We start from the raw sequence: 26,480 nt of genomic DNA on the forward strand, positions 1-26,480 counted from the left end.
AGCTGCTGGCTTAGACCAAGAAGCCTAGAAAGATGGGGGACGTTGGTGCATTTGTCACAGTGCACCTTCCTGGAATCTCTGACACTCAGCCCAAAATGGGAAGTGGCATTTCACCTTCCAGGCCACTACTGAAGGTAAGGGAAGTTTTTCCAGCCCTGAGATGTCTTCTGCAGAAACATACCTCAAAAAACTTGTCTCAACACCAGGGCAAACCACTCTAGAGGAAAGCCCTCAACACCTTCAACAGCCGCCTTCCTTCATCTGCTAAAGAGAAGTACGCTAACCGCCCTGCAGCAGCTGCTTTGCTGTAATGAGGTCCAACACCTAAACAGAGGTGCTGCTTTTGCTCTCCATGTCCATCATTTTTACCAAATGCACATCCTAAAGCCCCTGGTGAAAGGGTGCAGGTGTAACATGGGTATCCTTCATTTCTGTTTGCCAGATGATACCTAAATGCTCTCCTCCACACTTGGAAACGCCCTTCTGGTCTCCCCTCACTTGCCTACAAAACCAAAATATGCCAAAGAAAGAGGGAAATAACCCTGCTGGAACACTTCTTGCCAACCCAGGACCCTTACTCCCAGGAGCTACTGGATGTGGATTTTCCCCACAGAAATGGAAAGCTCAGCTTTGCTGGATTAAGGTTCATTCTTCTTAGGCATTAGAAGGATTACTCTAGTTAGGTCCATTCTACTTGGTAAATCATCATCCTGAAGCAATCACCAGGGCTGGGGATCAGCCTCCCGCTGTATGGCAGAACTGAGACCAGGAGAATGATCCTGAAGTATCTTCAAGCATCTTTAACCCATAAACTCCATAAAGCTCCGGTACAGCGAGTGCTCCAGAGCCACTCAAGGAAAGAGAACAGCCAAACTCACCTGGCAAAGTAGGTGGGACTATCCTGTCCTGCTAAACACACGGCACACAGATAGAAAAGCACTGAAGATAGCAAGAGGTTTCAGCACAAAATAAAAAGCACGTGAATTAGAGAGGTGGTCCAATATCGGAAATCTTGGAGTCATCTGGTAGTGACACATACATTGAATTAGAAAGATGAATAGCTCTTGTCAAGGCCAGGGAAAGCCACATTCCCCCCTTTAAAAAACACCGCAGCGAGCTGCCCTAATGCCTGCTGATTTAGTTTGAGCCAGTAATTCCTGCTGGAAAGTCAATTATCCAGTGAGTCCCATCAACTGAAAGATATTTAATGGGGGATTATTGCCACTTCTGTTATGTCAGCTGTTTATTACAGCAGATCAATTCCCAGCCCTCTCTAGGAAGAGATCTGAAGACCGGTTTTGTTCACAGGAGGATTCATCTGGGTGTCCTTTGCTAGCAGAGATTAAAAACACAGGTTTTTTGCTAATTACAGTAACATCCAGCTGCTCCTAAAACCCCCTGATTGTTAACTCAGATCAACAAACCTATGTGAGCAGCCAGGATAAGAGACAGTCTCTTCGGAAGGCAGCAGCTATTTCCCATCCTCAACTTCACGTACTCCAAGGCAAAGCGATTCGTAAAGGGCTGAGAGATGCTTTCTCCCTGAGTTTGTACTAGATTATAAATCCAGAGGGCAAAATTCCTCGTGGTGTTAACCTGGGTGCTCCAAGAAGCAAAATGTTTGCTTTTATAGGGACCTTTGGTCATGCTGGGAGCTTATTCCGCTACGTTTGAGGACAGGGACAGGAAAGAGAAGACAGCTTAAAGGTGACAATTCTCTCCTGCCAGTGGGTTTGAACTTGGTAAGATTTCCAGGAACGAAACTTTCCATGGGATTAAAGCCTCTTTAGAAGTGATTTTACTTGTTTTCTTTTGAGAAAAAAGGGTAATTGGGAAAAATAAATAAGATTAAGGTTTGATACAGAGAGAAAACAGAACGTATGCACCCCGCTTCCCGTCCCTACATCCCGAGATGCTCGAGAGCACGGAAGCAACGCTCCCCCCACACCTCGCCAGTGAAAAGGAGCTTAAAGCTACCTGAAACCAGCAGCCTTTTGCCATATGTCCAGAAAATTGGCAGAGCTGGCTATCACCTGGCATGACACGGAGCGATGCGAGGTGAGAGACAGCAGACAGCATTAGCGTTTCCTCCCAGGATAACTGGAAAGGTTTAAAGGCAGTTACCACTCCCCACGTTAGGCTATCAGAAGAGATAAGGAGAGTGCTCCTCCTCGTCCACGTCGGGGCAAGCAGCAGCCGCCGCCGTGGTGTAAATCAGCAAGGGTGCACTGAAACGACACTCGGGCTGCAGAGAGCCGAGGACAGAGCACAGGTTTGTTTTGGGTAGCGGAGTTGGCAAAGTCTCAGGCCAGCATGAAATGTCAGCTCAGCAGCCGGGGAATAAAGCCTTATTTATTCAGAGAACAGAGACAGGCACTTTCCCAGGCCTCAGCTTTGATCTTGAGGGGCTGTTCTGCTCACCAAAAACCTTTGGGTCCGTGCCAAGGCTACGACCGAAGACGCCAAACATTGGCAGCGGTTGGAGCAGCGACCTGGGCACAACTGGAACAGGTAAATCAGTTAAGAGTCCCACGAAGCTCCTGAAGCAAGAGGTGCTCTGTATGTAGAATAAACTACGTTTCACACAGCAGGAGAGCTCAGCAGGAGCTTTGGTATCAAGCTTCCTTTCTATTCCTCCTCGGAAAACAAAGTTACCCTCTGCTGAGAAGCCCTCCTCTGTATAATCAGCAGGAACCTGAGAAATCAATATATCCTCACAAGTCATTAAAAGACCTTTGTATAAGTCAGGCAATAGTAGCAGGAAGGAAAAAACACTGTTCAGAGAGGCAAAGTCGTTCTCTGGGGAGAGTCCTGCCTCTCCCTCCGCCCCTCCGTATCACGGGAATTTGCTGATGTTTGACAAACAGCCCTTGCCTTACCACCGGCAGGAATTTATCTGGTTTCTTGCAGAAAAGCAGCACTGGCTGCGCTTTACCCCCTGAAGCTGAGCCCGAGTGGCAAGGCAGAGGTGTCAGGGAAGGGCTGGCCACCTTCATGGGCTGCTGGAAGAGCCAGGGAAGCCTTCCCCAGGCTGCAGACACACCTCGGAGGCCATCGGAGCTCCCCCCGGATCACCCCCTCCTCCAGAGGCTGCAGGTCTGGCTTCAGAAGCAATTATATCTGGAGCTATTTTAGGATTACTCCCTAACCACCTGGAATATCTTATTAGAGGAAAGCTCAGATGTCCAGAGCAATTTTGGTTTCCAATCTCACATTCAAAAGCCAGCATTAACCCTGAGTTGCCAAGCAGACAGAAAAGGAGGTGACAAACACTTCCTTGCTTCATCCAGCCCATTCTTTTAAGGATAAAAATCCTCAAAAACAAGCAGCCTCAAGCCCTCCCTGTGGGACACCTACCTCTCAGACATTACCATCTCCCATGTCCATCACTCCCAGAGACCAGAGAACTAATTGAAACACCACACTCAATAAAAGTAGTGAAGGATGAAGGCAAACAGAACAGCAACTCATCGTCACCTTCTCCAGTTTTGCCAGTACAATTTGCAGTTAGTGTGCAAGCAGAGACATTAAGGAGAAATTGGAAATGCTCCTTTTCCAGCTCATTCCCTTCTCCCCCACTCCAGTTTTATACAGGTGTTTGAGAGAGGCTCAGCTAAAGCCCAAAAGTTGTATTCAAATGGCAAACTCTGAACTGGAGAGAATCCACGAAAACTTTGAGATATAAAAGAAAAGAGGAAAAAAAAACCTTCTGGCATGAAACTCAAACCCATCCTGCACCTCCCTCCTGCAGACCTGCAGTTTCTGCAGAGGTTTTTGGCCAGAAATCTGCTGAAATATCCACTTAGGGACGAGGTTAAATGTTGCAGTGAAAAAGAAAGCCCCTCCCCTACCCCATGGGTTAACTGGAAGCACTGAGTCAATGAAAAGGTACAGGGGCAGCAATTTCAGGATTATCAGAGAATCCACAGAAATTCCTTTTGTGGGCAGAGTTAAGCCTTAGGAAGTGAAACAGATGCTATTATAAAGAAAACTGTTGTACTACAAAACGCTGATAAGATCAGGACTACTGCCCTGAGCTGCAAGTTCTCAAGCATGGAGAACCAAGTTATAATTACTGCGTGCACGAGCTGCCTGGCAAAGCTCTGCTGAAATTGGAATAAACCCTTCCCAGTCTCACTAATAACAGAGCTCAATTCAACACCTACGAGCTTCAAAGATGGGTTTTGAAAAACATGCGAGTGATTTCAGGAACGACAGGGAGGATGGGGAAGGAAAGAAAAAGAATGGACTGAAGTTAACAGATTAATTACTGGGTTTTACCAAGTTTCTTTTACACGCTCCCATGACCCAGTGACTGCAGCACCAACACAATTCTTTGCAAAACAGGAATCTGCTTCCTTATCCTTAAGGAAAAGTTGGACTCTTTGTGAGCGACTCCTACTCACGAATACTCAGAGGAATTAACTAAAATGTAAGCGACCAGAAGATCTGTTCGGTGCTACCCGGCTGCGGGAAGAGAAATTCTCACTGCCACACGAGTCTCGGATTTACCCTGAAGTGAGAAAAACAGAAGTGCAAGAACCCAACACATTCGAGCTCTTTCAGCTCTCCAGCGTTAGCTGGAATTTCTATAAATTGCCACCGAAGGAGACAAGCTGCAACGATTCCTAAAGCCAAATTTAGCACCCGAACGAGTCCTAAAATGAGCCGTATCTGCCCCAGGATATAACTGAGCTCCTCGCTCTGCTCCTTTGCTCTGCCTCCAGATATAGAACAACCCCGATGAAGCCTACGGAGCTGCCCCTTGAGATGAAGATCTGGGAGAATTCTCAGATGTCTAACACGAGTTGTTCGTAGGCTCCTGCCCTACAGCCATTATCACAAACAGTTTCTTGGATCTCTTCTCCCATACTTTGTTATATCAAACAAAAAGGAGACTTTGTTACCACGATTCCGCTCTGCTCCAGCCATACTTTAAGCATTGACTCCAAGTTAGGGGCTGCTGCAGCAGCAGACTGTCACAGGGATCAAGACTTCCTCGAAACAAACCTAAACCATCAATTCAGGAGGAGCAGCAATTGGCAATTTAAAACTAAAATCCGTTCTTACGGAAAACAGCTTCCAGTGAAAGAGAAACCAAACATCTAACATCAGCTATTAATGAAGAATTCTCCTCCCACTACATCATAAAAAGAAAATTACCCGGTGACCTGCAGAAGGAATTAAAAATCCAGCCCTTGAAGATATGAAATAACTAGGAGGCAAAAAACACACTGTGTGAAACACAACTTTTTTATTCCTGGGACCTTCACCCTCTCTGGATTAATGAGTATCTCCTGAGCAATACCTCAATACGCACAACACTTGAGGCGCATACTTAAGGTTATGGAATCTCAGCCACTCATTCCTAGACCCTAGAGCAAAAGCAAAGTAATTATTTTAAGCTGACTTATCTTAATAAACCCCATGACCTTTGTAAAAGCGTAGGTCAGGATTTTCTGGAGTGACTGGTGATTTCTGAGAACCCAACGTGAGGCATCCCCAAAAACCAGACTGCAAACCACTCTCTGAAAGTCAGACAGCTGCTCGCCGGGGACTTACCTTGCTGCATTTAGGAAGGCATTAGGTACCAGCTGATGCCTGAAAACCTCGGCTTTAGTTTTACATTCCGCCAAGGAATGCACGTACTAAGGCACCTGCTGCAGTAACAGCCTGACCAACCCGCTCACGCGAGCGCTGCACACCGGTTCCGTGCGGAAAAGGAGCCAGAAGCACCCACTGACCAGTGGCTGTGGTCCTGCCTTCCCTCCACGGCTCTCCCTGGTAACCGGAGACATCGCCCGGCAATGCGAGAGCCCGCGGGACCGGGACCCGCACCCAACCATCTGCTAAAAACCACCATTTTTCACCCACGGGATTAAAAGCTCGTTTTTCTTCAAAGACAGGCAAGCCCACAACGCCCTTTTCCAGGACGGCTGCGGGATCCTTCGGCTGTCGGAGCCCCGTGATGGATTTGCACGGGATTCAAGCAAGTCCGAGGAGCGAGCTGAGTACACACCACCCCCCCAGCTCTTCTTTCAGGACTGCGACTCCCCGACAAGCAACTCCACTCCCTTGTTGTTTTGTGCTGACAGGATTCCCACCGCCCCTGTGTCAGAAGCTGAGCCAGCTCTTTTGTCTGCCAGCTTGTTCTACAATTATTTACTCGGTTGTCCGGGACCGAGCAGAACGAGGCTTCATCTGGCTGGGAGTTTCCATCTTTCCGCCACCTTCACGCCACACACCTTCCAGGCAATCCCAGCCTTACACTTTCAAGACACATTTTTCTCCAAGGGCGTCACTTGCAGAAGAACAATCCACACTTGAAAGAAGAAATAGAAGTGACTTTTCCCCCTCCTCTTCCTCAAGCAACAGCCATTATGCATACCACAAACGCTCCCAGCGCAGAGCTAGCTGGAAGCAGGGTGTGTGACTGGTTATTAGCCTCCATCTCAACTGAAGCTAAAAAAAAATAAAAGACAAGCTCAGGAATCATTTTGAAAACAAACCAGAGGACGCAGGCACTTCTGCGTTTGATCCTGATTTTGCTGCCTAAAAACTATTTCACACAAAGGCAAAAGAAAAATCTCAGTAGCTTTAAACTGCGTGTTTGAAACGAAAAATTCAAGCCAGGCTCAACCATTTAGCATACAAAATTATGCAGACAGCCCACAGCTGCACACACATTTCCCCCCATTTGGTGTCCTGCCAGCTCACAGTTTTTGCCTGCCCCCCCCCCCCCCTCCCCAGTTGAGTCCCACCTCCACGCAGCCCCCTGCTCACCAGCTCCAAACTGGTATACTGCAGTTAAATTTTTACTCCCTGGTATGCAGACTCCACTGGTGAATGCAAACAAGTTGATCTGCAATATTTACCCTACTCAAGGTGAATATACTGCACCAGCATCGCTAATATCAGGCACTTAACACGGCCTTTTGGGCACCCCATAGCACCTTGATTACGTCGTTCACCAGTGGGATTACGAACAGGAGCCATGCCTCACTGGGGCACACCACCTAGCCCAGCGCTCCGTCTTCAACGACACTACCAGGAGACAGTATTTCGGGACAACCCGTGAACACACCCACCTTCTGCCACACTTTCCTACTATCTAGAAGTGTTGCACCACAGCACATCCCTGATACTCCTTTACGATCCATTCCTCAACTTGATGTCCATGAATTCCTCTAATTCCTTTCTTTACTGCTGTACTGTCTGCCTCCCCAGCAGTGAAAAGAATCACTTAAACACAGCAGCAAGAGAGTTTTTCCTCTAGTTTTGCCTCCTGGTGAAGCTTTGTGCGCTTCAGCTTCCAGAATAAGTTGGTCTGAAATCAGACTAAGCTGCAAATTACTACCAAAACACTTGATTACAGTTGAAAGGGGCCAAAATAACCGGATCAGTATTAGTGCACAGTACAAACCAGTATTTGTTGGCTTTTTTTTTTTTTGCTATTCCACATCAGCTTAGACCAGATCCAGCATGCTTATGGTCATCTGTCTTCCCAGAGCAGGGCAAGTGACCTAGGAATCAAGCCTATTAATTAAGATTCACAGGACTCTCACAAGATAAGTAGTGGAAAGAAACACAATGACATACTTGTTAGCACTGGCCGAGCCAGAAATAAAAACAAAGACTAATGCTAAGTTTATTGGTGGTTTGTGTTTTTTTGTTTTTTTTTTTCAGAAAGTGATCCCCCTAACAGAGTCCTGCCCCCTGTTCTCCACCCCAAGAGCTGAAAGAGGAAGTTTCCACCAGTCACTCCAGTAAATTCTGAAGCAATACCTCTAGCGACCGTCCCCTGACCCACGTACCCACCTCATTTCCCTACAACAGCTTGAGCAACACTTTTCTGTTTCACTCCAACCCCTCTTGAGAAGCAAGCACAGAGAAAACACGGCAGCAACTGGTTGCCTGCTGCATCCCGTGCACGAGGGCTGCTTCACCAGCGTGCTTTATAGCACCGAGAGCCACAAAGGCCATTCACCCGGCCACTTAGAGGAGTTCCTGCCACACACATTGGTGTAGAAACACCAAACCGGCACAGTTTTGCAGAGGCAGCTGGGCAGGAGCCTGCAGGCCACGCTAAATGGAATGGGAGAAGAAATAAAGCTTGCTGAACTTTAGAAGTCCCTCCTCAAACTGCTGCCCATGGCAGCATAAGAGAAATTATCTTGTGCGTGCGACCAACAGCTTCGGGAAGGGACTGCCCCGAGTGCTCCCAGCAAACTTTCAAGCACCTATGGGTCACCAGCCACCACGAAGCAGCTCCGGCTTTTTTACTTCCTAGGGTTTGCAGGAGGGAATTAAAAAAAAAAACCACAACATAGCTCTGTTTTTGTCCATACAAGGTTTCTTAGCTCAAAGGTTCTATCTGAAGCAAAACCTGGCGCTCTTCACACTCAGGCTAATGTCTGTAGAAAAGGACAATTAGGTCCAACTCTCTTTCTCTATGTAAACTGTGTGGTCCTTTGGCTCAGTTTCAATACACATAAATGCTATAAATGTCCCTGAAAGTCTGTTCAAGTTAGCTCTGTAACAAAACAGCACACGGGTGCTACGTGAGCCGAAATACCCGCTCACGACAGAAAATTCTTGATCCTGTGTCATTTATCTACCAGGAGCAGTAATTCTTCATTCAAACGTAGAATTAACCTCCTACTAAAACCAGTAAAGCAATAGCAAGCCAGCTCCCTCTTTCCCACACATGAAATATCAAGTGGCACTTACTCACGGGATACTCTTCCCTGCCTGCCCACACCACCAACCAGAAATCCAGGCAAAGTCGCTGCATCCCAGAGCTCTTACACAAAGGGGTTATAGATGTCGTACGCGAAATAACGCGAGAGAGGCATTAGCAGGCAAGTGTCTGCACCAAAAATAAATATAACACCAGCCTGTTCCATTCTGAACGGCGCTGCGGCAGCGAGATAGAAGATAAACAAGCCAAAGATCAAACCTCCACCTCGCCACAAAGGCTCTCAGAGACTGGGGTTTCCATAGGATTAGCTGGAAATCTGTATCTGTAAAGCAAACCAAGCTCTTGTGACATCTCTTTATACAGAGTAAACCTGGAAGAGCACATCAGGGGAGCACCGCTGCACACATGTCCCGTTCCATCCCTTTTTCCAAAGCACTTGTGAACGGCCAGTGCTCGTAACAGGACACTGGGCTAAAGAAACCCTCACTCTGACTGAAGATGGTCCCTCTTGTTCAGAAGGAAGTCATGTTAACACTGACCTGTTTGAGCTGCTCGTCCAAGCGCCAGTTCTGGCGTCCAGACGGGGAACCGGAATACGGTGGCTTAGTAGTGTCTTTACCCTGTTCTTCTTTGCCCTGCTGGCCCCGCTGGTGCCCTGAAGCCGGAAGAGGATTAGAGGTAGAGGCCACTCTTTGGTTGTGATGGGCAACTTTGGGAGCATGGAAATACTTCAGAGCAGAGCAGGTTTCTTTCCCAGTCACATCAGCGCCATCCTCAAGATCGCCACCTTCCAAACCCCCTTCCTCCTCCTCTTCCTCCTCCTCATCGTCTTCCTCCTCCTCTTCCTCCTCCTCTTCATCTTCTGGCTCTGAATTCATGCTGCTCTGATCAAAAGCCCGCGTAGCTCCGGCTGCAGGTGGGCCTCTGGCCAAGGGACCAACGGCGGAGCCGCCTGAAGCCCTGCCAGATGTGGCTGCTAGGACGGCCTGCTGCACGGCCAGCTGCTGAGTGTAGAGCAGCTGCGCTTCTCTCATCTGCCTCTGCTGTCTCTCCCTGGAATCCATCTGCAGAGGCGTTTGCTGCTTCTGCTGCTGCTTCTGCAGCTGCTCGACCACAGCTTCCAGCTTCATCCCGCAGTTTGCATGGCTGGGAAAAGAGGGAGGCGGTTTCGACTTTATCTGGCAGGGTTCAAGCCCCGACCTTGGGAGATTGGCAGAATCTGAAAGATAGACAAATATTTGTCCGTATGAATATAAAATGCTTTCATCTTTTCCCCAGGAAGAGGATAAATAGAGTGCAAAGCCAATACTCTTTCCTGTGCAGGAGACCGTGAAACAATCAGCTTCATGTTTAACAGCCTCAGGCTCAAACTTGCATTCAATTTTCAGACTGTTTAATTGTATTTTCAAGCTGAACACATTTGCTATAACCTCAGTTTCATATACCCCAAAGACACCATCTGAAATGCCTTTGTCCACTGTCCCAGCAGTTCATTTTTTTGGTCAGAAGGCTTCCACGCTTCCCAAATGATTACTTTTGAAACGTTGGGTTTAACATCTAGTGTTCCGTGCTTCTGAAAACACTGCCTTAAAAGGAGACAGCCAGGGTGATCAGCTTGACCACATTTCTATTAAAAAAACAGGCAGGAATTTATCACATATCAGTTATCTCTACATTCTTCTACGCTTTCATTACGTTTCCAAATTCTTTACACATCATACATCTTTCTTAAAAAAAAACAACTATATTTAGCCATTATTTTGCCCAAGGAGATGGAGACAAGGGTGGCAAAGACTACTGCAGCCTGAACCAGACCGCTGAGCACCGAGCAGCTCCTGCCTCCCGTTCCCAGGAACCCAGGAGCTTTCCTAGCTCTCCATTTTGACCCGCAGCAAGCCCACACTGAGCCAGCTCCAGCCTCCTCTGGAGCAGGGACCAAGAGAAGAGACCGCAGTCAGAAACACGGCTCTGATCCACAGTAAATCCTAGAAAGGCAACTACGCCTTTAATCCTCAACCATCAAAACCAGCACCTGTATTTTGGACCGTGTGTCACAAACTGGACCTGCTGGCAAAGACTGCCCTTCTCGGTTGTGTTTTTATGTAAAAAGATGCTTAAACGGATCCCACTCACCGCCCTTTAAGGTTCACTGATATCAAAATACAGTCAGCTTGGAGAAACAAAGGAAAGGCCAACTACAAACAAGCTACGGAGTCTCCTGGTCACCTCCCACCACCCTGTTTACAACCAGCACTGCGCTATTCGAGCCACACACTTCAAAAAAGACACTTTTTCGCTACCACGCGTTTTCCAAACAGACACGGTTCTGCCCTAAAACACCAAATAACCTACCAGACAGCAGCTTTAAAAGCGAAAGACAACTTCCAGCATCCCTAGTGCCACTCCGAGTCTTCCTCTAAGGCAGTCAGGCCACCTTTCTCCGTACGAAGCGCCCACGAACTACGACGCCCGACTCATTTTTCCTCCGCAAACTCTTCCCTGTGCTAAACACCAACCCAGCACCAAAAGGAAAAGCCTGGCCCGTGGTGCGTTTGGCTTGCAAATGTAAGGATATAAAGTGGATTAGCGGTCTGGATGTCGGGAGCAATAAGGCGTTACCTGCCAGCTGAACAGAGTCTCAGGCTCCTTGGGAAGGCACAAGCCACCACCCGGCCCAGCTCCACGCACACATTCCAGCCCAGGAAAGCGACAATGAAGCGGTGCGGGTGTTGCAACAGCAGCCACGAAGCAGGCTGGAGAACCTCCAGCCCACACCTTGCTGGATATTGTTGCACCTGAGGCCCGGTGAGGTGTCACCTCTCCTGCCCGGGGGGACACCCAGCAGGGCGTGCGCTTCACACACGCCTCGGGTACCGGAATGATAATAAATGACCCGATACTCAGCGAGCAAACACACCTCGGGAGCAGCAACACCCTGGAATGCGGCGCCGGCGTGTTTCCTGGAGCTCAGGTACAACGCCTGTGACGGGTCGCAGCAGCATTTCTGCGCGCAGCCGCCGAGGGTTTGGAAAAAAACTCCGAAAAGATGGATTTTTGGCCACAGCAGGCACCCCCTCAGCAGGTCTGGGTGTCACCGCGGAGTTGGAAGTCAACAGGGAGATGCATTGCTGACCGCAAAGAGTGAAGTCCCAATATCACGACAGAGTTTGGGAGAACAGAGGCTACAGACTTACACCACCCCCAGCTTTAACACCCGTTTTACCCCTCAGCACGGATGTTCCCTCATTTTTTGTGTCTCTCCCAACCAAGGCTTGAACCTTCGGGTCCTCCCGAGCCAGCCGTCGTGCGGCTTTTAACCCCCGGGCGTGCGGGTTAATTAAAAAGCCCCTTGATTTGAATTCCGAACCAGTTCGATTCGCGGCGTAACTGGGGAAAACACCCGCCTTCGCGCCAACGGCGCTTGGGAAAAGTTTTTTTTCGTTTTGTTTTTTTTTTTTTTTTTCCCCAAGGGGAAGTCACCTGAAAGGGTTAAAGCGTGAGCCGAGCAGCCGAGGCCAGCCTGCCTCCCGGCCCCGAGGAAGGGAGAGGTCTCCCAGGGTGGGAAACAACTCCCCCAACGCCCCCCCACCCCCCGATTTTACCGGAGATTTCCCGGTGCCCCGCACGAAACCACCGACCACCCCCCCCCCCCCCTCACCGAAGGGGCCTACCCCGGGGCAGCCGGCCAGCCCCGCTCCCCCAGTCCCCAAACTGGCCCCACCCGCCCGCCCAGTCCCCAAACCGACCCCTCCCGCTTCGGTACCGGCGGCCGGTACAGGCCCAGCCCCCAGGGCCAGTACCGCCCCCCCTCCCTTCGCTCCCCCAGTACCACTCACCCCCCTTCGCTCCCCCCCGTAGCCGTCCCAAACCTTCCCCCCGCCCCCGCCCGGAGGCAAACGGAGCCGTTACCTCCCGCGGGCCCCGGGAGCGGGTCGCTGCTGGCCGGTGCGCGGTCGCCTCAGCTCCGCCCGCAACGGAACCTCCTTCCTCTGCCGCCGCCCCCCCCCCCCCCCGCCCCGCGCCGCCCCTCCTCAGCCGAGCCGGAAACGGGGCGGCGGAGGCGGCGCCCGGCAGCGGAAGCGCCCGCCCCACTTCCGGGTACGGCGCCAGCAGCGGAAGCGCGAGCACCGCCGCCACCGGAAACGGCTCAAGAAAGGGGGAAGGGGGTGGGGCCGCCGAGCCGCAGGGAGCCAATGAAATAGCGGAGCGAGGGACGGCTTCCGGTTCCGGGAGGATAAAAGGGCGCGCGCGGGGCCGGGCGCGGCAGTCGCTGAGGAGACGGAGTGGACGGCGGCGCGCAGGTGAGCGCGGCGGCGGCTCCTCCCGGGCCCGTCCGTCCCTTCCCGCGGGGCTGGGGCTTTCCGCCGTCCCCTCGGGTCCCCGGAGGGAAGTGCTTTGCGTGCGGCCTTTGTTCCCTCAGGTGTGTGGCGAAGGGGTGGGGGGTGCCCATGATGGGGGCTCTCCACTGGTCCCTGAGGAGAAACGGGGAAGGGTCTGTGCTTGTCGCCTTCTTCTCAAGGGTTGTGCGTGTATATGTGTGTTTGGGGAGGGGTGGATGAGTGCTGGCCGTCACCGGTGTGTCTGCTCTGCTCTAGCCCTCAAGGCTCTGTGGGTAGAACTTTCAAGGTTCTTCCATGTTCCCTCTCACCTCAGATCCTTCAGCATTGCTGGGTGGGTGTTATATGGGACCAGCAGTGGCCAACGCTGCTGGTCGCCAGTGTATTAACTCCTTCTAGGTCTGTAATGCATGGGGGCAAGCGTCAGGGCTCCCTGATGTTCCTGCTCTGCTCCCTCTGAGGAGGGTCCTTGGTGATGTCTTTATGTCCCTGCTCATCTCAGGCCCGGTCAGCATGGCGGATGAGGAGATCGCAGCGCTTGTGGTGGACAATGGCTCTGGCATGTGCAAGGCAGGCTTTGCAGGGGATGATGCCCCCCGTGCTGTGTTTCCCTCCATTGTGGGACGCCCCCGGCATCAGGGTGTCATGGTGGGCATGGGGCAGAAGGACAGCTATGTGGGAGATGAGGCCCAGAGCAAGAGGGGCATCCTCACCCTGAAGTACCCCATTGAGCATGGCATTGTCACCAACTGGGATGACATGGAGAAGATATGGCACCACACCTTCTACAATGAGCTGCGTGTTGCCCCAGAGGAGCACCCTGTCCTGCTCACTGAGGCCCCCCTGAACCCCAAGGCCAACCGGGAGAAGATGACCCAGATCATGTTTGAGACCTTCAACACCCCAGCGATGTACGTAGCCATCCAGGCTGTGCTGTCCCTCTATGCCTCTGGCCGCACCACTGGCATCGTCATGGACTCTGGTGATGGTGTCACCCACACTGTACCCATCTATGAAGGCTACGCGTTGCCCCACGCTATCCTGCGTCTTGACTTGGCTGGCCGTGACCTGACCGACTACCTCATGAAGATCCTCACGGAGCGGGGCTACAGCTTCACCACCACGGCTGAGAGGGAGATTGTGCGGGACATCAAGGAGAAGCTCTGCTATGTCGCTCTGGACTTTGAGCAGGAGATGGCTACAGCTGCCTCCTCCTCCTCTCTGGAGAAGAGCTATGAGCTGCCCGATGGGCAGGTGATCACCATTGGGAATGAGCGCTTCCGATGCCCTGAGGCCATCTTCCAGCCCTCCTTCCTGGGCATGGAGTCCTGCGGCATCCATGAGACCACCTTCAACTCCATCATGAAGTGCGATGTGGACATCCGGAAGGACCTGTATGCCAACACGGTGCTGTCTGGCGGTACCACCATGTACCCCGGCATCGCCGACAGGATGCAGAAGGAAATCACAGCCCTGGCACCCAGCACCATGAAGATCAAGATCATCGCCCCGCCGGAGCGTAAATACTCTGTCTGGATCGGCGGCTCCATCCTGGCGTCCCTCTCCACCTTCCAGCAGATGTGGATCAGCAAGCAGGAGTACGATGAGTCCGGCCCCTCCATCGTCCACCGCAAGTGCTTCTAGAGGGACTGCTGGCAGTCACCTGAGGGCCGTCCGCGCCAGGGAGCGTGCGGAGACACCCTCCTCCTCCTCCTTCCACGTTGGACCAGAATTGTTTGGCTGTTCCTTGTTTTAGGTTTTAACTCATCTGTTGAGGTACTGAGTAGTGACATGTGTGTTTCAAAGGCCACTTAGGCTGTAGTTCTCCTGTGGCTGGCTAGCTGCTCCTCTTCCTCGTGCCTCGCTGGGGCTGGGAAGTAGATGGAGGGTGGTTCACTTTTCCTGTGTAACACTGCTAGGATGACACTGAAGTTAGACTTGTCACCTCTAGGTTTGTCACAGCAGACCCCTTTGTAGGGAAACAAATAAACCTTGTAGACTTCCAAACTGCTGGAGGTTGTTTTGCTTTCTTTTGGGGTGGGCTCTCCATCTCCTTGCTGCAAGGAATTCTTCTCATACGTGGTTTTAGACCCAAACTTGGCCTATGGCTGCCTGCTTGAAACTTGGAGAAGGAAATTTGGGACAAACTCTAAACAAACCGTGTAATGGCACCTTTTAAAGCCGCCTTGTGCGGTGCGGACCATGTTCAGAGCTGCCAGGGAGGAAAGCTTGGCTGGAATGTGGCGCTCGCAGCCTTTCTGTACTTTCATGGTAACTTGGCTTTTTTTAGAACACAAACAGCTCTTCTTGTTAGAAAAACGCGGTGCCTTGGCATGGCTTTTGGTGACCGGAGGAGCAGCAGCTTTTCCTTTTTTGGGAGAGGGTGACAAGATGAATCAGGAGACAGCACTGCAGCTCAGCTCAGGGGAGCTGGTCCCTCCTGCTCCAGGAGGCTGCCTGCAGGAGCTGCCTTTCCATGGGGAGGGCTGGCAATCACTTCAATTAAACATCATTAACTAAAAGGTGGGGCACTGGGCAGTAATGTGAGGAGCAAAGGGGTGCGTTTGATCCTGTCCCCACAGCCTTCTGGGGACATCCGCCCTCCGACCAAACCACCTCCTTCCCTCCTTATTCTCCTTTTTTAACGGAGTTGGATCCCGGTTCGCCTCCATGACTCGAGGGACGGCAGACGGCGGCTTCCCCCTGCCCAACGCTTCGCCGCCTGGCCGGTGGCTTCCTTACGGCTGGTGCCGGGGCTGTCCGTCCTCCCGCCGAGCCGGAGGGGGGGCCGGGGGGGCGCCCTGCGGAGGGGCCGCCGGCGCCACGCTCCGTTACCGCGCCCCGCCGCGCCGCACAGTGCGCGCTTCCCGCCGCGCTCCCGCTTTTAAACCCTCCGCCGGCTTCCCGTTGGCTCGTTCCGCTACGTCATGGCGGCGCCAGCCAATCGGTGGCTTCTCCCATCCCGCAGCCGCCTCGAGTTACGCGCCGCCTTCTCTGGCGGACTCCGTTTCCCAGGATGCAAAGCGCGGCCGGGCTTCGCTTCCACTTCCGGTGGCTCCCGGGGATGCGGGTAGAGCGGCGGTGAGGGGCGGCCGCGGGTGGCGGGGGGGGTTGCCGGGCACGGAGCGGGGGTTGGCGGTGCTGGGATCCACATCTCCCTTGTGCTCCACCGTCTCCGTGCCCGGAAACAGGGCTTTCGGGGGCCGGGGCCTCGTCTGGGGGAGGTGTGTGCCAGGAGAACCGGGCCGGGCCTTGCTTTTGGCGTCGGTTCTTCCTTGGCTGGATGTTGAGGCGGGCGGGCGTGTTTCTGCCACCCCCGTAGCTTCAGGTATGGCTCAAGACTGAGGTCAGGAACTGAAAAATTACGGCTGTGTGTTGGTCAGGCCTCCTGTTCGTCTCCTGCGTGCTTCCCAGGAAGGGTGAGGCCCGTGCGTTTATAGGATGTCTGCCTGGTTGGTTAGTTGTTGGTTCGTGTCTCACCGTGGCTTGTTTTCCTCGCTTTCCAGAGCTTTTCGGGTCGCAGGTTGGCTTGGCTGTGTTCAGTGAAATGTCCCTGTCGGAGTGGCACATTGCGGTGAAGCTGGCGGATCAGCCGCTGGCTCCGAAATCCATCCTGCGTTTGCCAGAGACGGAGCTGGGAGAATGCCCGCTCGGTGGGTGCAGCATCTCGTACCTCAAGCAGCTCATCACGGGCAAGCTGCAGGAGTCGGTCCCAGACCCTGAGCTCATCGGTAGGTGCTTGCGTGGGTTATGTCACTGCCCTGCCCCTTGGGGCCACCCTCTTCCTCTCCTCGCTTCCACCGGGACACAAACATCCTACTGCTAGTGATTTCGGGTGGGTGGGGAGACTCGGCACGACCAGCTGTCCCGGCGTGGGGACTCAAAGCTTGCTCCAGAGACCCTGCTGTGCTGCAGCAGTCTTACCACCTTGTGATTTGGATAGTTTGTTCTGTGTTTGCGTGGGATCACGGTGCTCCTGCAGGATCGGTGCCCTTGTTAAGAAATCTTTTGACTTGCTAACACCGGTGTGTCCTTGTGAGATCTCTTATGAGAACTGTGGGAAAGGTCGGCCCTTCTAAAGGTGGTGGCAAAGTCACTTTCTGTGAGTCTGAGCTCTTTGATTCCTAACCCTGAATCTCAGCTCCGTAACTTCCCTGTGTTACAGAGTCCCTGTGCTGCTGACCAGATGAAGCAGCTACACATATGGGGCGATAACCCCATGTGGTACTCCTTCCAGTGCCTAAAGGGGGCCTGCAAGAAAGCTGGAGAGGGACTTTTTACAAGGGCATGTAGCGATAGGACAAGAGGCAATGGATTTAAACTGAAAAAGGGGAGATTTAGATTAGATCTAAGGGAGAAATTTTTCACTCAGAGGGTGGTGAGGCACTGGAACAGGTTGCTCAGAGAAGCTGTGGCTGTCCCATCCCTGGAAGTGTTCAAGGCCAGGTTGGATGAGGCTTTGAGCAACCTGGTATAGTGGAAGGTGTCCCTGCCCATGGCAGGGGGGTTGGAACTGGATGATCTTTGAGGTCCCTTCCAACCCGAACCATTCTGTGATTCTACAATAACCCCTCAGCAGTTCTCACTTAAAGACCTGAGGCCCTTCTGAGTGTGCCACGGATGTTTATCTTTAGATGTTTGTTTCTCCTAGACCTGATCTACTGTGGCCGTAAGCTGAGGGATGACCAGACGCTTGATTTTTATGGCATCCAGTCTGGCTCCACCGTTCACGTCCTGCGCAAGTCCTGGCCTGAGCCTGACCAGAAACCAGGTGAGGAGGAGCCAGTGTGAGTTACCGCTTATATGTCCTCGGAACGTGTTTGGTGTGGGTCCTGTGCGACCGCAGAGCAGCTGCTCTTGTGATTTGTCTCTGGGAGGCTGATGTGCAGTTTGGAAGAGGGATTGATTGATTTGCTTGGGAACTTTCGCCCTCTAACAGCAGCCAATAGATGTTACGTTTTTCTTGCTGAGGGGAGAGTTCAGGAATTGGCTATGTAATGTGGGGAGTGAATAGCCTTTCCTTACTTGACTGGGATCAGTTTTAGGGTGTTGCCAGAGAAGCAGGAACAAAGTGACTGGTTACTCAGCTCGAGGGATGAGCAGGCTTGTGCGTGTTCTGGTCTGCCTGACTGTAAAATAAGTTGGGTTAGGTTAGAGTTGTTACTTTAACACAGGTGCTTTTGTACATGTCGGAGGGTGTAGCTGTGTATTTTTGTACGTCTGGGAGCTGAGAGTGCGCCTACTTGTTACGCTGTGGTGACTGGAGTCCCCAACACAAGAAGGACATGTTGCTGTTGGAGTGAGTCCAGAGGAGGCCACAGAGATGATGCGAGGGCTGGAGCACCTCTGCTATGGAGACAGGCTGAGAGAGTTGGGGCTGTTCAGCCTGGAGAAGAGAAGGCTCCAGGGTGATCTTATTGCAGCCTTCCAGTACTTAAAGGGGGCTACAGGAAAGCTGGAGAGGGACCTTTTACAAGGGCGTGTAGTGACAGGACAAGGGGTAATGGCTTTAAACTGAAAGAGGGCAGATTTCAATTGGATATAAGGAAGAAGTTCTTCCCTCTGAGGGTGGTGAGGCACTGGCACAGGTTGCCCAGAGAAGTTGTAGATGCCCCACCCCTGGAAGTGTTCAAGGCCAAGTTGGATGAGGCTTTGGGCAACCCGGTGTAGTGGAGGGTTTCCCTGCCTATGGCAGGGGAGTTGGAACTGGATGATCTTTGAGGTCCCTTCCAACCCAAACCATTCCATGATTCTGTGATTCTATGACTGTACTGAGACAGTCACAATGAATAGTCTGTGTCCTTCCACTCTGGGCTGGCTGAATCCAGGGGCATTAAAGGATTACCACTGCTGTTGCAGCATGGAAGTCCCAGTGGCATGTAAAATGGCTAGTAAGGCTGACAACAGAACAAAACACCGTTCTCCCACTGTTTTTCCTCCCTCAGAGCCTGTGGATAAGGTGGCAGCAATCCGCGAGTTCCGTGTCCTTCACACTGCCCTGCACAGCAGTCCTGCCTACAGAGATGCAGTGAGTGGAGCTCATACTTGGCCATCTGGGTGTCTTTTGTCTGTCCCCACTTTGTGGGAGAGTCCCGGAGTGGAGCCTCGTTGTGCGGTGCTGCTGACCTTCCCTGATTTCTCTGGCAGGTCTTCAAAATGCTGGGGAACAAGGAGTCGCTGGATCAGATCATTGTAGCTACTCCCGGCCTCAGCAGCGACCCTGTTGCTTTGGGTGAGTCCAGATATGATCCAGAGGATCTGAGGAAAGCCAGATAGAGATAGTCAGTGTTTAATTCCTGACACGGGGAAGGGAGAGCTCCCCTTTTCTGGAGAAAGTGTCTTTTTTGATCCCTTTGTGGAGCATAAGACTAAGTGCCTGCTCAGGTGTCGGAGTTGTACTCTGTTGGTAGTGTTTGGGGGTGGGCGCTGGCTTCAAAAAGATTAGGGAACACAGAACCCAAAGGAGAGCAGTGGGGATGGATGTGTTTTCCCTGCTTTTGGCCTGGGATGTTACTAGGTTTCTTGGCACATTGCTATGAGGCAGGTGGGATATGGGATGCAGTCACAACCTGGCTGGAGTGAGCTGGGTGCTGCATCTGATCCTGCCCTTAAGTGGAGCTGTCTGTGCTGGAGCACAGCTGTGGGATCTGCTGGGAAAGCCCCAGCCCTTGGGGGTGTGGCTGTGATTGAGAGTCTCCAGAAAGACGTAAAAGTCTTCAGAAAGAACAATAATAGAGTATTTATGGTGTCTGTTAGTGACTCAGTTCCTGAAAAACAATTAATTCTTTTGTTTTTTCCCATGGCTCTTGTTTGACTGGCTCCGGTTTCTTGTATCCTGTCTTTTACTCGTCGTGTTTCCTGGTCCCTCCCAGGAGTCCTACAGGACAAGGATCTCTTTTCAGTGTTTGCAGACCCCAACATGCTGGACACGTAAGTTCACACGAGCCGGCGCAGTGACTAAGCAGTGCCTTTGTTGCACAACTTCTCTCTGGGTGGGAGAGGGAGTTCTGCTCCTGCCTGCCAGTACAGGTACACCAGGCCAGAGATTCAGGCTGGGACTCTTCCTTCTCAGCAGCAGGAAGGAGGGAACTGATACTTGGATACACGTTTGCCTCCGCTGTTGGGTTAGACCTAAAGATATTTAGTGGGAGACAGGCCCATGATTGCATCCAGATCACGGGTTCAAATCCCAATCTGGTTGCTCACAGCAGAGATTTCATCCCATGGGAGCGTTTGGGGGATGTATACAATGGGAGGGTTGGCGTGGAGTCGTGAAGGAGCCCCAGTTTCTCTGCCTGTGTGGAACAAGGAGGGGAGGTGTTTGTCACTGGATGGCCAAAGGCAATGTCTGAGGTGGTGATGGCTCTGCCGTTCCTGACAGAAGTTCGCTGCTGGTTTCTTAGTTTCCCTGTGTACATGATTCATTCTTCCACTCTCTCTCTCCAGGCTAATCCCAGCCCACCCCGCACTTGTGAATGCCATTGTCCTCGTCCTGCACTCCGTGGCTGGCAGCACCCCGCTCCCAGCCCCAGAGACGTCCTCCCGTGGCATGTCCTCTGGCTCTTACCGGGACATGCCAGGTACGTTCCACCACACGGATGAGTGGGGAACCCGCGGAGATGACGTGCTGCGGGATTCACAGGCAAATCTGTGCTGTACTGCCAGAGTCTTCCTCAGGCTGGAAGGAGAACAGGTTTAGGTTCCTGAGCTGGAAACACGCACTGTGGTTGTATAGATTTTTCACTGGGTGAGACTCATCTCGGGTATTTTGGCCTCAGGACCTCTCCCAACCAAGCATGTGTAATGCTTGTTGGTAGCAGGGTGCTGTGACCTCTGTTTTGTGCAAACGATGGGCCAGACCTGTCTTCTGCTGACCTGCTGCACGTGAACTTGTTGGTGCTGAGGCCTCTGTCCTAACCAGTGCGTTAGCTGGGGCTGAGCCTGGCTGCGTGGCCAAGGACTCCACGGGATTCTCAGATGGTGCCTAATTCCTGCCAGCACCCTATTTTCTGCATCTGTTTCTTCTTTCTGTTGCAGGTGGCTTTCTGTTTGAAGGTCTCTCTGATGATGAAGATGACTTCCACCAGGTAAGAGACCAGATTGAGTGGAACAGCTGTTCCAGACTTGGAATATAGGTTTAACTTGTAGCCCTTAAAGACTCCAAAGGTTTTCTCTCCTCCTGCCTCATGAACGACACGAGCTGCTCTGGCTCCTAGGGGTATTGTGAAGACAAACATATTGATTGTGTTGTGCTTCTGCATGTAGGGAGGTTTTCCTCTCTGAAGGACTGAGTATTTTGTGAGAGAAATTGCATATTTAGGCAGAAAAAGTGACTGTCAACAGCTAATTGCTTTGTTACAGGCTAATAACACTTTGGTTTAAGCTGATAGATGATATATTAAAAGGTTTACTGCTGGTTTCTGCAGCATTGTAAAAGCTGAGTTTGTGGAAAAAAGCACATCCAATTCTGCCGTGTTTATTTTTAAAAGTTCCACACTTGAGTTTCAAGAATTGTAGGAAAGGGTTCCCCAGGGATGAGCACATGAGCCAGATTTTACTGGGACACGGACACCAACATCAGAGGCGGATTATTTTTTATTTCCCTCCATGCAGAGCACAAGATCTACACCATCCAGCAGCACTTCTGGTTCCCGCCCAGCTTCCCTTGGCTACGCCGGGGCTGCTGGACCCCGGCCGATCACCCAGAGCGAGCTGGCGACTGCGCTGGCACTGGCCAGCACCCCAGAGAGCAGCTCCCACACGCCCACCCCTGGCACCCAGGTACAATGGCAGCGTGGCAGCTAGGGAGATCCTCCTGGGCCATAAAACCAGCGCTTGACTGAGCGCAAGCCCTGCTCAGGTCTGGGATTCCTCACTGTTTTATTTTCTTATGGCTGGGGTCTTCTCCATATGGACTTGGGGAGGCAGGATAGCGGGGGTACAGCAGGTGTTGCCCTGTCCTGACTCTGATTCCTGTGCCAAGTGTTCTCCTGATCCCTCTACAACTTATTTCCTCCTAGGGTCACTCCTCTGGAACCTCCCCGATGTCATCCAGTGTCCAGTCAGGAACACCCATCACCAACGACCTCTTCAGCCAGGCCTTACAGCATGCCCTGCAGGCCTCGGGGCAGCCCAGCCTGCAGGTCAGTGTCACAGCCTCTTCCTTCGGGAGCCCGTGAGAGCCCCGTGTCGCATCCAGTGTCTCAGGGGGGAAGTGGTTCCTCCAGCTGCCTCCTGTGGCTGGATGTTAAGCTGAAAGGGGCATCACTGGGGAGTGGTGCTTGTAGGAGGCATGATACTCATGCAGAGGAACTGGGTGGAAGCGGGAGGGTTGGGCTGGTGGATTTGAGGAGTTTGCAGCGAGACTTTGAGCTTTCAGAATCTGTTTGCACGCTGTACCTGTGAGCTAGAGAGAGGTGGGGGAGTGAGCTGTGGAGAAGTTTCTGCTTGGACTCTCGCACCTACCCTTGACTTCTTTTGTTTCTTGTCTGTAGAGCCAGTGGCAACCACAGCTTCAGCAGCTGCGAGACATGGGCATACACGATGATGACCTAAGTCTCCGGGCCCTGCAAGCCACTGGAGGGGACATTCAGGCTGCCCTGGAGCTCATCTTTGCTGGTGGGGCTCCCTAGCTTTTTGGGCAGGAGAGGCTGGACTGGTGAGTTGCACTGAGGCAGCTGTGACATTCCGTGGTCTGGGACTCAGCCCTGAAACTCTTCTCTGCACTGGGGTTCCTCTCTCCAGCATGGAGTGGTTGGGGTGGCTGCTCCTCTCCTTGCAGCGTGCTTCTGTTTGAGAGCACTGACCACGTTGAGGGTAACTCCTCCAGCTCCAGGTACCTCTCTCCAGTCTCCTCCTTCTGGCCACCAGTGATGGGACCTCAGAACTTTGTCCAGCATGGAGAAAGAGGTGGCTCTGTGTTGGAGAGGTGTGGCACCTGCGGTTCTGCAGTCTTAAATCTGTCAAGACATTCTCCTGCCCGTTGCTTCATTCCTGCCCACCTGATGTGCCTCAGTCTGTCTTGTTTTGCTGTTGTGGTCCCTCCGTGTTTGGCTGTATTAAATGGACTGTATTCACTTGCCTGTTGTTTGGGTTGTGATCTGTCCCGGGTTGTGTTCCAGATCTGCGAGGCAATGCGCTCGTTGCGTGAAGGCAACTGGAGAAAGTGCTTTGGCTGTTGTAGGAGTGTTGTGATTTCAGCAGAGGGCACCCCTCTTACAGAGCAAAGCTGTGTCCGCTAGGAGAGCAGGGATTGGGGTGTAGCTGACCTGCACAGCCATCCTGCCCTGAGTTAGGCCAATACAAAAGAGCTATTTGTTGCTCCAGATGTTCTCCAAGAAGGTGCTGCAGAGAAGCATCATGTCTCCTCAGCAGAAACCTGTTTGTTCTCAGTTGGGTTGGGTGAGGCTGGTAGAGTCCTGCACGCTAAGAACAAGGGTGTAGGAGTTCACGGCCACCACAAGGTGACGGTAAAAAAAGGCAAGCACAAGGGTTGAGGTAGTTGTCAGAGAGTGTGAGGTGCTGCCTCTGACACAGGTTAGTCCAGCTGTAAACTAAAGTGTTTTCCAAAATGTCTTTTAATCCTGGGCACCACGTGCGAGGTGCCCAGGACCTGAGTTGCAAAGACAATCAAAGGTGTTTGCCTGTAATTACAGTCAGTGGGAGCTGAGAGAAGCCAGCACCAGAGCTGGGCTTGGCTTCACTCCGATCGTACTGTTGGGATTAACAAGGCATGAAAACGGGACCTCGTTCGCCTGAAGTGTCACCGTGCGTTACCAGGGAAGCTAAAAGCAGGAAATGTTCTCCTACCTTCAGGCTGCTCTCACTCCCTTCTAATTCCTCTCCAAGCACTGCAATCCCTTGCTGATACGATCTCAGCTATCACCCAGCAAATGCTGGGTTGTTCTCTCCAGGGCAGCCTGTTGATTGATAGACTTTAATCCTGCCTAGAGGATTAAATCCTTCAGGAGGGAGGGACTGGTTTGATTTTTCAATATGTAGGAGATAAGGTGTGATGGACATTTTGATACACCCTTCCGGGTCACTGCCCTCATTACCTGCCTTGGAAACCCAGTCTGGATGATAGCTGTGATTTTGAGTATGAAAACTGATTAATTTGTTCCTGTCCGTGGTGCCTTCACTCTTTGCTTTGCCGGAGGAGAGGATAGCATATGCACAGCATCCTCCCTCCCGCCCTTCCCCACTGTGGGGACAAGCGCTGCTGTCAGCCCTCAATCCTCCTGGACTAACTGAGGATTAGCTGTATCGCAGATGCTGCTGCCCAAAGCTGGAGAGCATTTGCAGGCTCTCCCAGACCTGCTCAAGGCCAGCAGGACTTGCTTTGGGGCCAGGGTGACTAGTTTGCTTTGCTGTACCATGTCTGTTCTCAGGTTAGGCCAGCTTGGGGTTCTTGGTGGCCCAAAATGGTATTTCTTTTCTGTCCTCACCTTGCACTTAGTGATTTAATGGCTTCGTTGACCCACGTTTGTATTAGGTAGTTTGTTGGGGCTGTTCAGCCTGGAGAAGAGAAGGCTCCGGGGTGATCTTGTAGCAGCCTTCCAGTACTTAAAGGGGGCCTACAGGAAAGCTGGAGAGGGACTTTTTACAAGGGCGTGTAGTGATAGGACAAGGGGCAATGGCTTTAAACTGAAAGAGGGGAGATTTCGATTGGATATAAGGAAGAAATTCTTCCCTCTGAGGCTGGTGAGGCACTGGGACAGGTTGCCCAGAGAAGCTGTGGCTGCCCCATCCCTGGAAGTGTTCAAGGCCAGGTTGGATGACGCTTTGGGCAACCTGGTGTAGTGGAAGGTGTCCCCTGCCCATGGCAGGGGGGTTGGAACTGGATGATCTTTGAGGTCCCTTCCAACCCAAACCATTCCGTGATTCTGTGATTCTTCTGTTACAATGGCTATTTCTGCTTCTCCCTGTGCCCCTGGAAAATTGAGAGTTGCCTGGATGTTTTATATGGAAAGAAGTTTTTTCCAATATCTTTCAGAGATGGCGTTCCTTGGCTTGGAGCACCACATCAGACGCGTTCTCCGTCTGAGCTGGCTGCAGCAGAGAAGAGCTTGGCACCGGCGTCGCTCACGACGCGCCTGATGCGTGCGCTTCGCTTCCCTCATCTCGCCTGCCTTTGGCTGCCTGGAATAGACGTGCTCAGCAACCAGGCAAATTTAGAGATGCAGGGATGGGAAGAGCAGCTCTGCCTGGCCCCTGCAGGGCTGGGGATGGAGGAGGAGGAGGAGGAAGGGAAATTTTGCTGCAGGAGCTCTTGTAGGAAAGCAGAAGCTCAGAGTTCCTGAGAACTGGCTCTGCAGCAGCCCGGTGAGCGTTGCCTTCCCGCTTCCTCTGATGGCTGAGTGCCTCCTGCTTCCCAGCTTTGGGATGAAGGCGATGCTGGCAGCCACCTCTGCGTGCAGAGAAAGCTCAGCCAGCACAGCCTCTGCCAAGGGGCAGAAACCGACCGTGGGGAGGCCACAGGTTTGCAGAGGCCCTATGGTAGGGTGAGCAGCCTAAATGTGGCTTATGGGGATGTAGCCTGAGGTCTGTTGTCCGAGCCAGTTGTCCTGACTTCTACAGTCGTTGGCGGAGCCTGTATCCCAAGAGGGATATCAAACAAAACTGGAATGACTCTGGGAGATGCTGGTATCATCGCTTGCTGAGAAAGCAGCTGAGCTCAGGTGCTACCTTGTCAGTGTCTTTGGGAGCAAATCGTGATGTGCTGTCTCCCACCTGCCTGTTCCCTGTGGTCCATCCTTGGCGCCGCTGCCCTGACACCTTCCCCTCCTCCTGGCTACTTCCATGCTTGGGTTAGAGGTGCATCCGTTTTTCTTGGGTCTTGGCTTATCCGTGTCCTGCCTGCGTGCCCAACCTCCACCACGCTCTGTTTGCCAGCTGAGCATCTGTGGCCTGGCCACGTCACCGGCACTGTCGCCAACTGAGAGGTGCTTGGCTGACCCTGTGGAAGAGGTGGAGGTCAGACCACAGTTCCTCAGCGTAAGCGCTTTCAGGAGGGACTTTCTGGTTCTGACATCAAAGAGAAATTTTTGGTTCAGTTCCTTCTTGGCCTTTAATGGAGCTGACAAGGGAAGCAGTAGCGGCGGGTGTTTTCAGTAGTGATGGCAGCAGCTGTTTGTACTCCTGTGTTTTCGGTAATCTCGTTATTTGTTCTGGTGCCTGACCGTCAGTACTGGTGCACTGTGGACACGTGCAGAGGTTGGCAGTTTGGCTGGGATCGAGGTTCCTCTCCATATGTGCTCTGCTTTTGTACTTTGGCCGTTTCGATGGCTTTTTCACCGTTTCCGCCTTGTCTCTTTTTGCCAAAGACAGTCCTGAGCTGACTGTCTCCACGGGGAGTGCAGCGGTGTTGTCTGGGGGTAATTTTCCAGCAAAAGGGTGAAATGGAGAAGGAGCAGAATCTCCCAGGCTTCACGTCCCTGATG

At 52.2% G+C, this 26,480-nt stretch overlaps 3 protein-coding genes across 11 annotated transcripts in view; 2 read left to right on the forward strand and 1 right to left on the reverse strand.

The window, feature by feature from the left end:
• ARID3B (AT-rich interaction domain 3B) overlaps nt 1-12,651 on the reverse strand; it is a 31,980-nt gene extending 19,329 nt beyond the window's left edge. For 2 of the 3 annotated variants that reach the window (XM_086620240.1, XM_086620238.1), the window contains exons 1-2: nt 11,321-11,524; nt 9,241-9,920 (exon numbers count right to left, since the gene is read on the reverse strand). In XM_086620240.1, the coding sequence (XP_086476366.1) occupies nt 9,241-9,831 (591 nt within the window). In that variant the 5' untranslated portion in view covers nt 9,832-9,920; nt 11,321-11,524. Of the gene's footprint in view, nt 1-9,240; nt 9,921-11,320; nt 11,525-12,610 lie in introns of those variants that run through there. The other variant, XM_086620239.1, reaches the window with a different exon arrangement.
• A 330-nt stretch (nt 12,652-12,981) lies between these two features.
• Nucleotides 12,982-15,141, forward strand: LOC104374637 (actin, cytoplasmic type 5). Of its 5 annotated transcripts, none has more exons than XM_009980790.2 (2): nt 12,982-13,002; nt 13,541-15,139. In XM_009980790.2, the coding sequence occupies exon 2, from the start codon at nt 13,552-13,554 to the stop codon at nt 14,680-14,682; it is 1,131 nt and encodes a 376-aa protein (XP_009979092.1). In that variant the 5' UTR covers nt 12,982-13,002; nt 13,541-13,551; the 3' UTR covers nt 14,683-15,139. The 5 variants fall into 5 exon arrangements, with proteins under 5 accessions (XP_009979092.1, XP_086476099.1, XP_086476100.1 ...); XM_086619973.1 differs by lacking the exon at nt 12,982-13,002 and adding an exon at nt 13,114-13,121; XM_086619974.1 differs by lacking the exon at nt 12,982-13,002 and having other exon boundaries at nt 13,150-13,804; nt 13,916-15,141.
• Nucleotides 15,142-16,083: 942 nt separating this feature from the next.
• On the forward strand, nt 16,084-23,105 carry UBL7 (ubiquitin like 7). 3 transcript variants are annotated; one of them, XM_086620319.1, is made up of 11 exons: nt 16,084-16,119; nt 16,545-16,769; nt 17,690-17,809; nt 18,984-19,066; nt 19,186-19,270; nt 19,911-19,968; nt 20,485-20,618; nt 21,076-21,125; nt 21,652-21,819; nt 22,059-22,181; nt 22,533-23,105. In XM_086620319.1, exons 2-11 carry the CDS (start codon nt 16,586-16,588, stop codon nt 22,668-22,670), a joined length of 1,143 nt encoding a protein of 380 aa, XP_086476445.1. In that variant the 5' UTR covers nt 16,084-16,119; nt 16,545-16,585; the 3' UTR covers nt 22,671-23,105. The 3 variants fall into 3 exon arrangements, with proteins under 3 accessions (XP_086476445.1, XP_086476447.1, XP_086476446.1); XM_086620320.1 differs by lacking the exon at nt 16,084-16,119 and adding an exon at nt 16,345-16,457; XM_086620321.1 differs by lacking the exon at nt 17,690-17,809.
• Nucleotides 23,106-26,480: the final 3,375 nt, after the last annotated feature.

The sequence above is a fragment of the Tauraco erythrolophus genome, chromosome 14, assembly GCF_009769465.1.
Source record: "Tauraco erythrolophus isolate bTauEry1 chromosome 14, bTauEry1.pri, whole genome shotgun sequence".
Lineage (NCBI taxonomy): Eukaryota > Metazoa > Chordata > Aves > Musophagiformes > Musophagidae > Tauraco > Tauraco erythrolophus.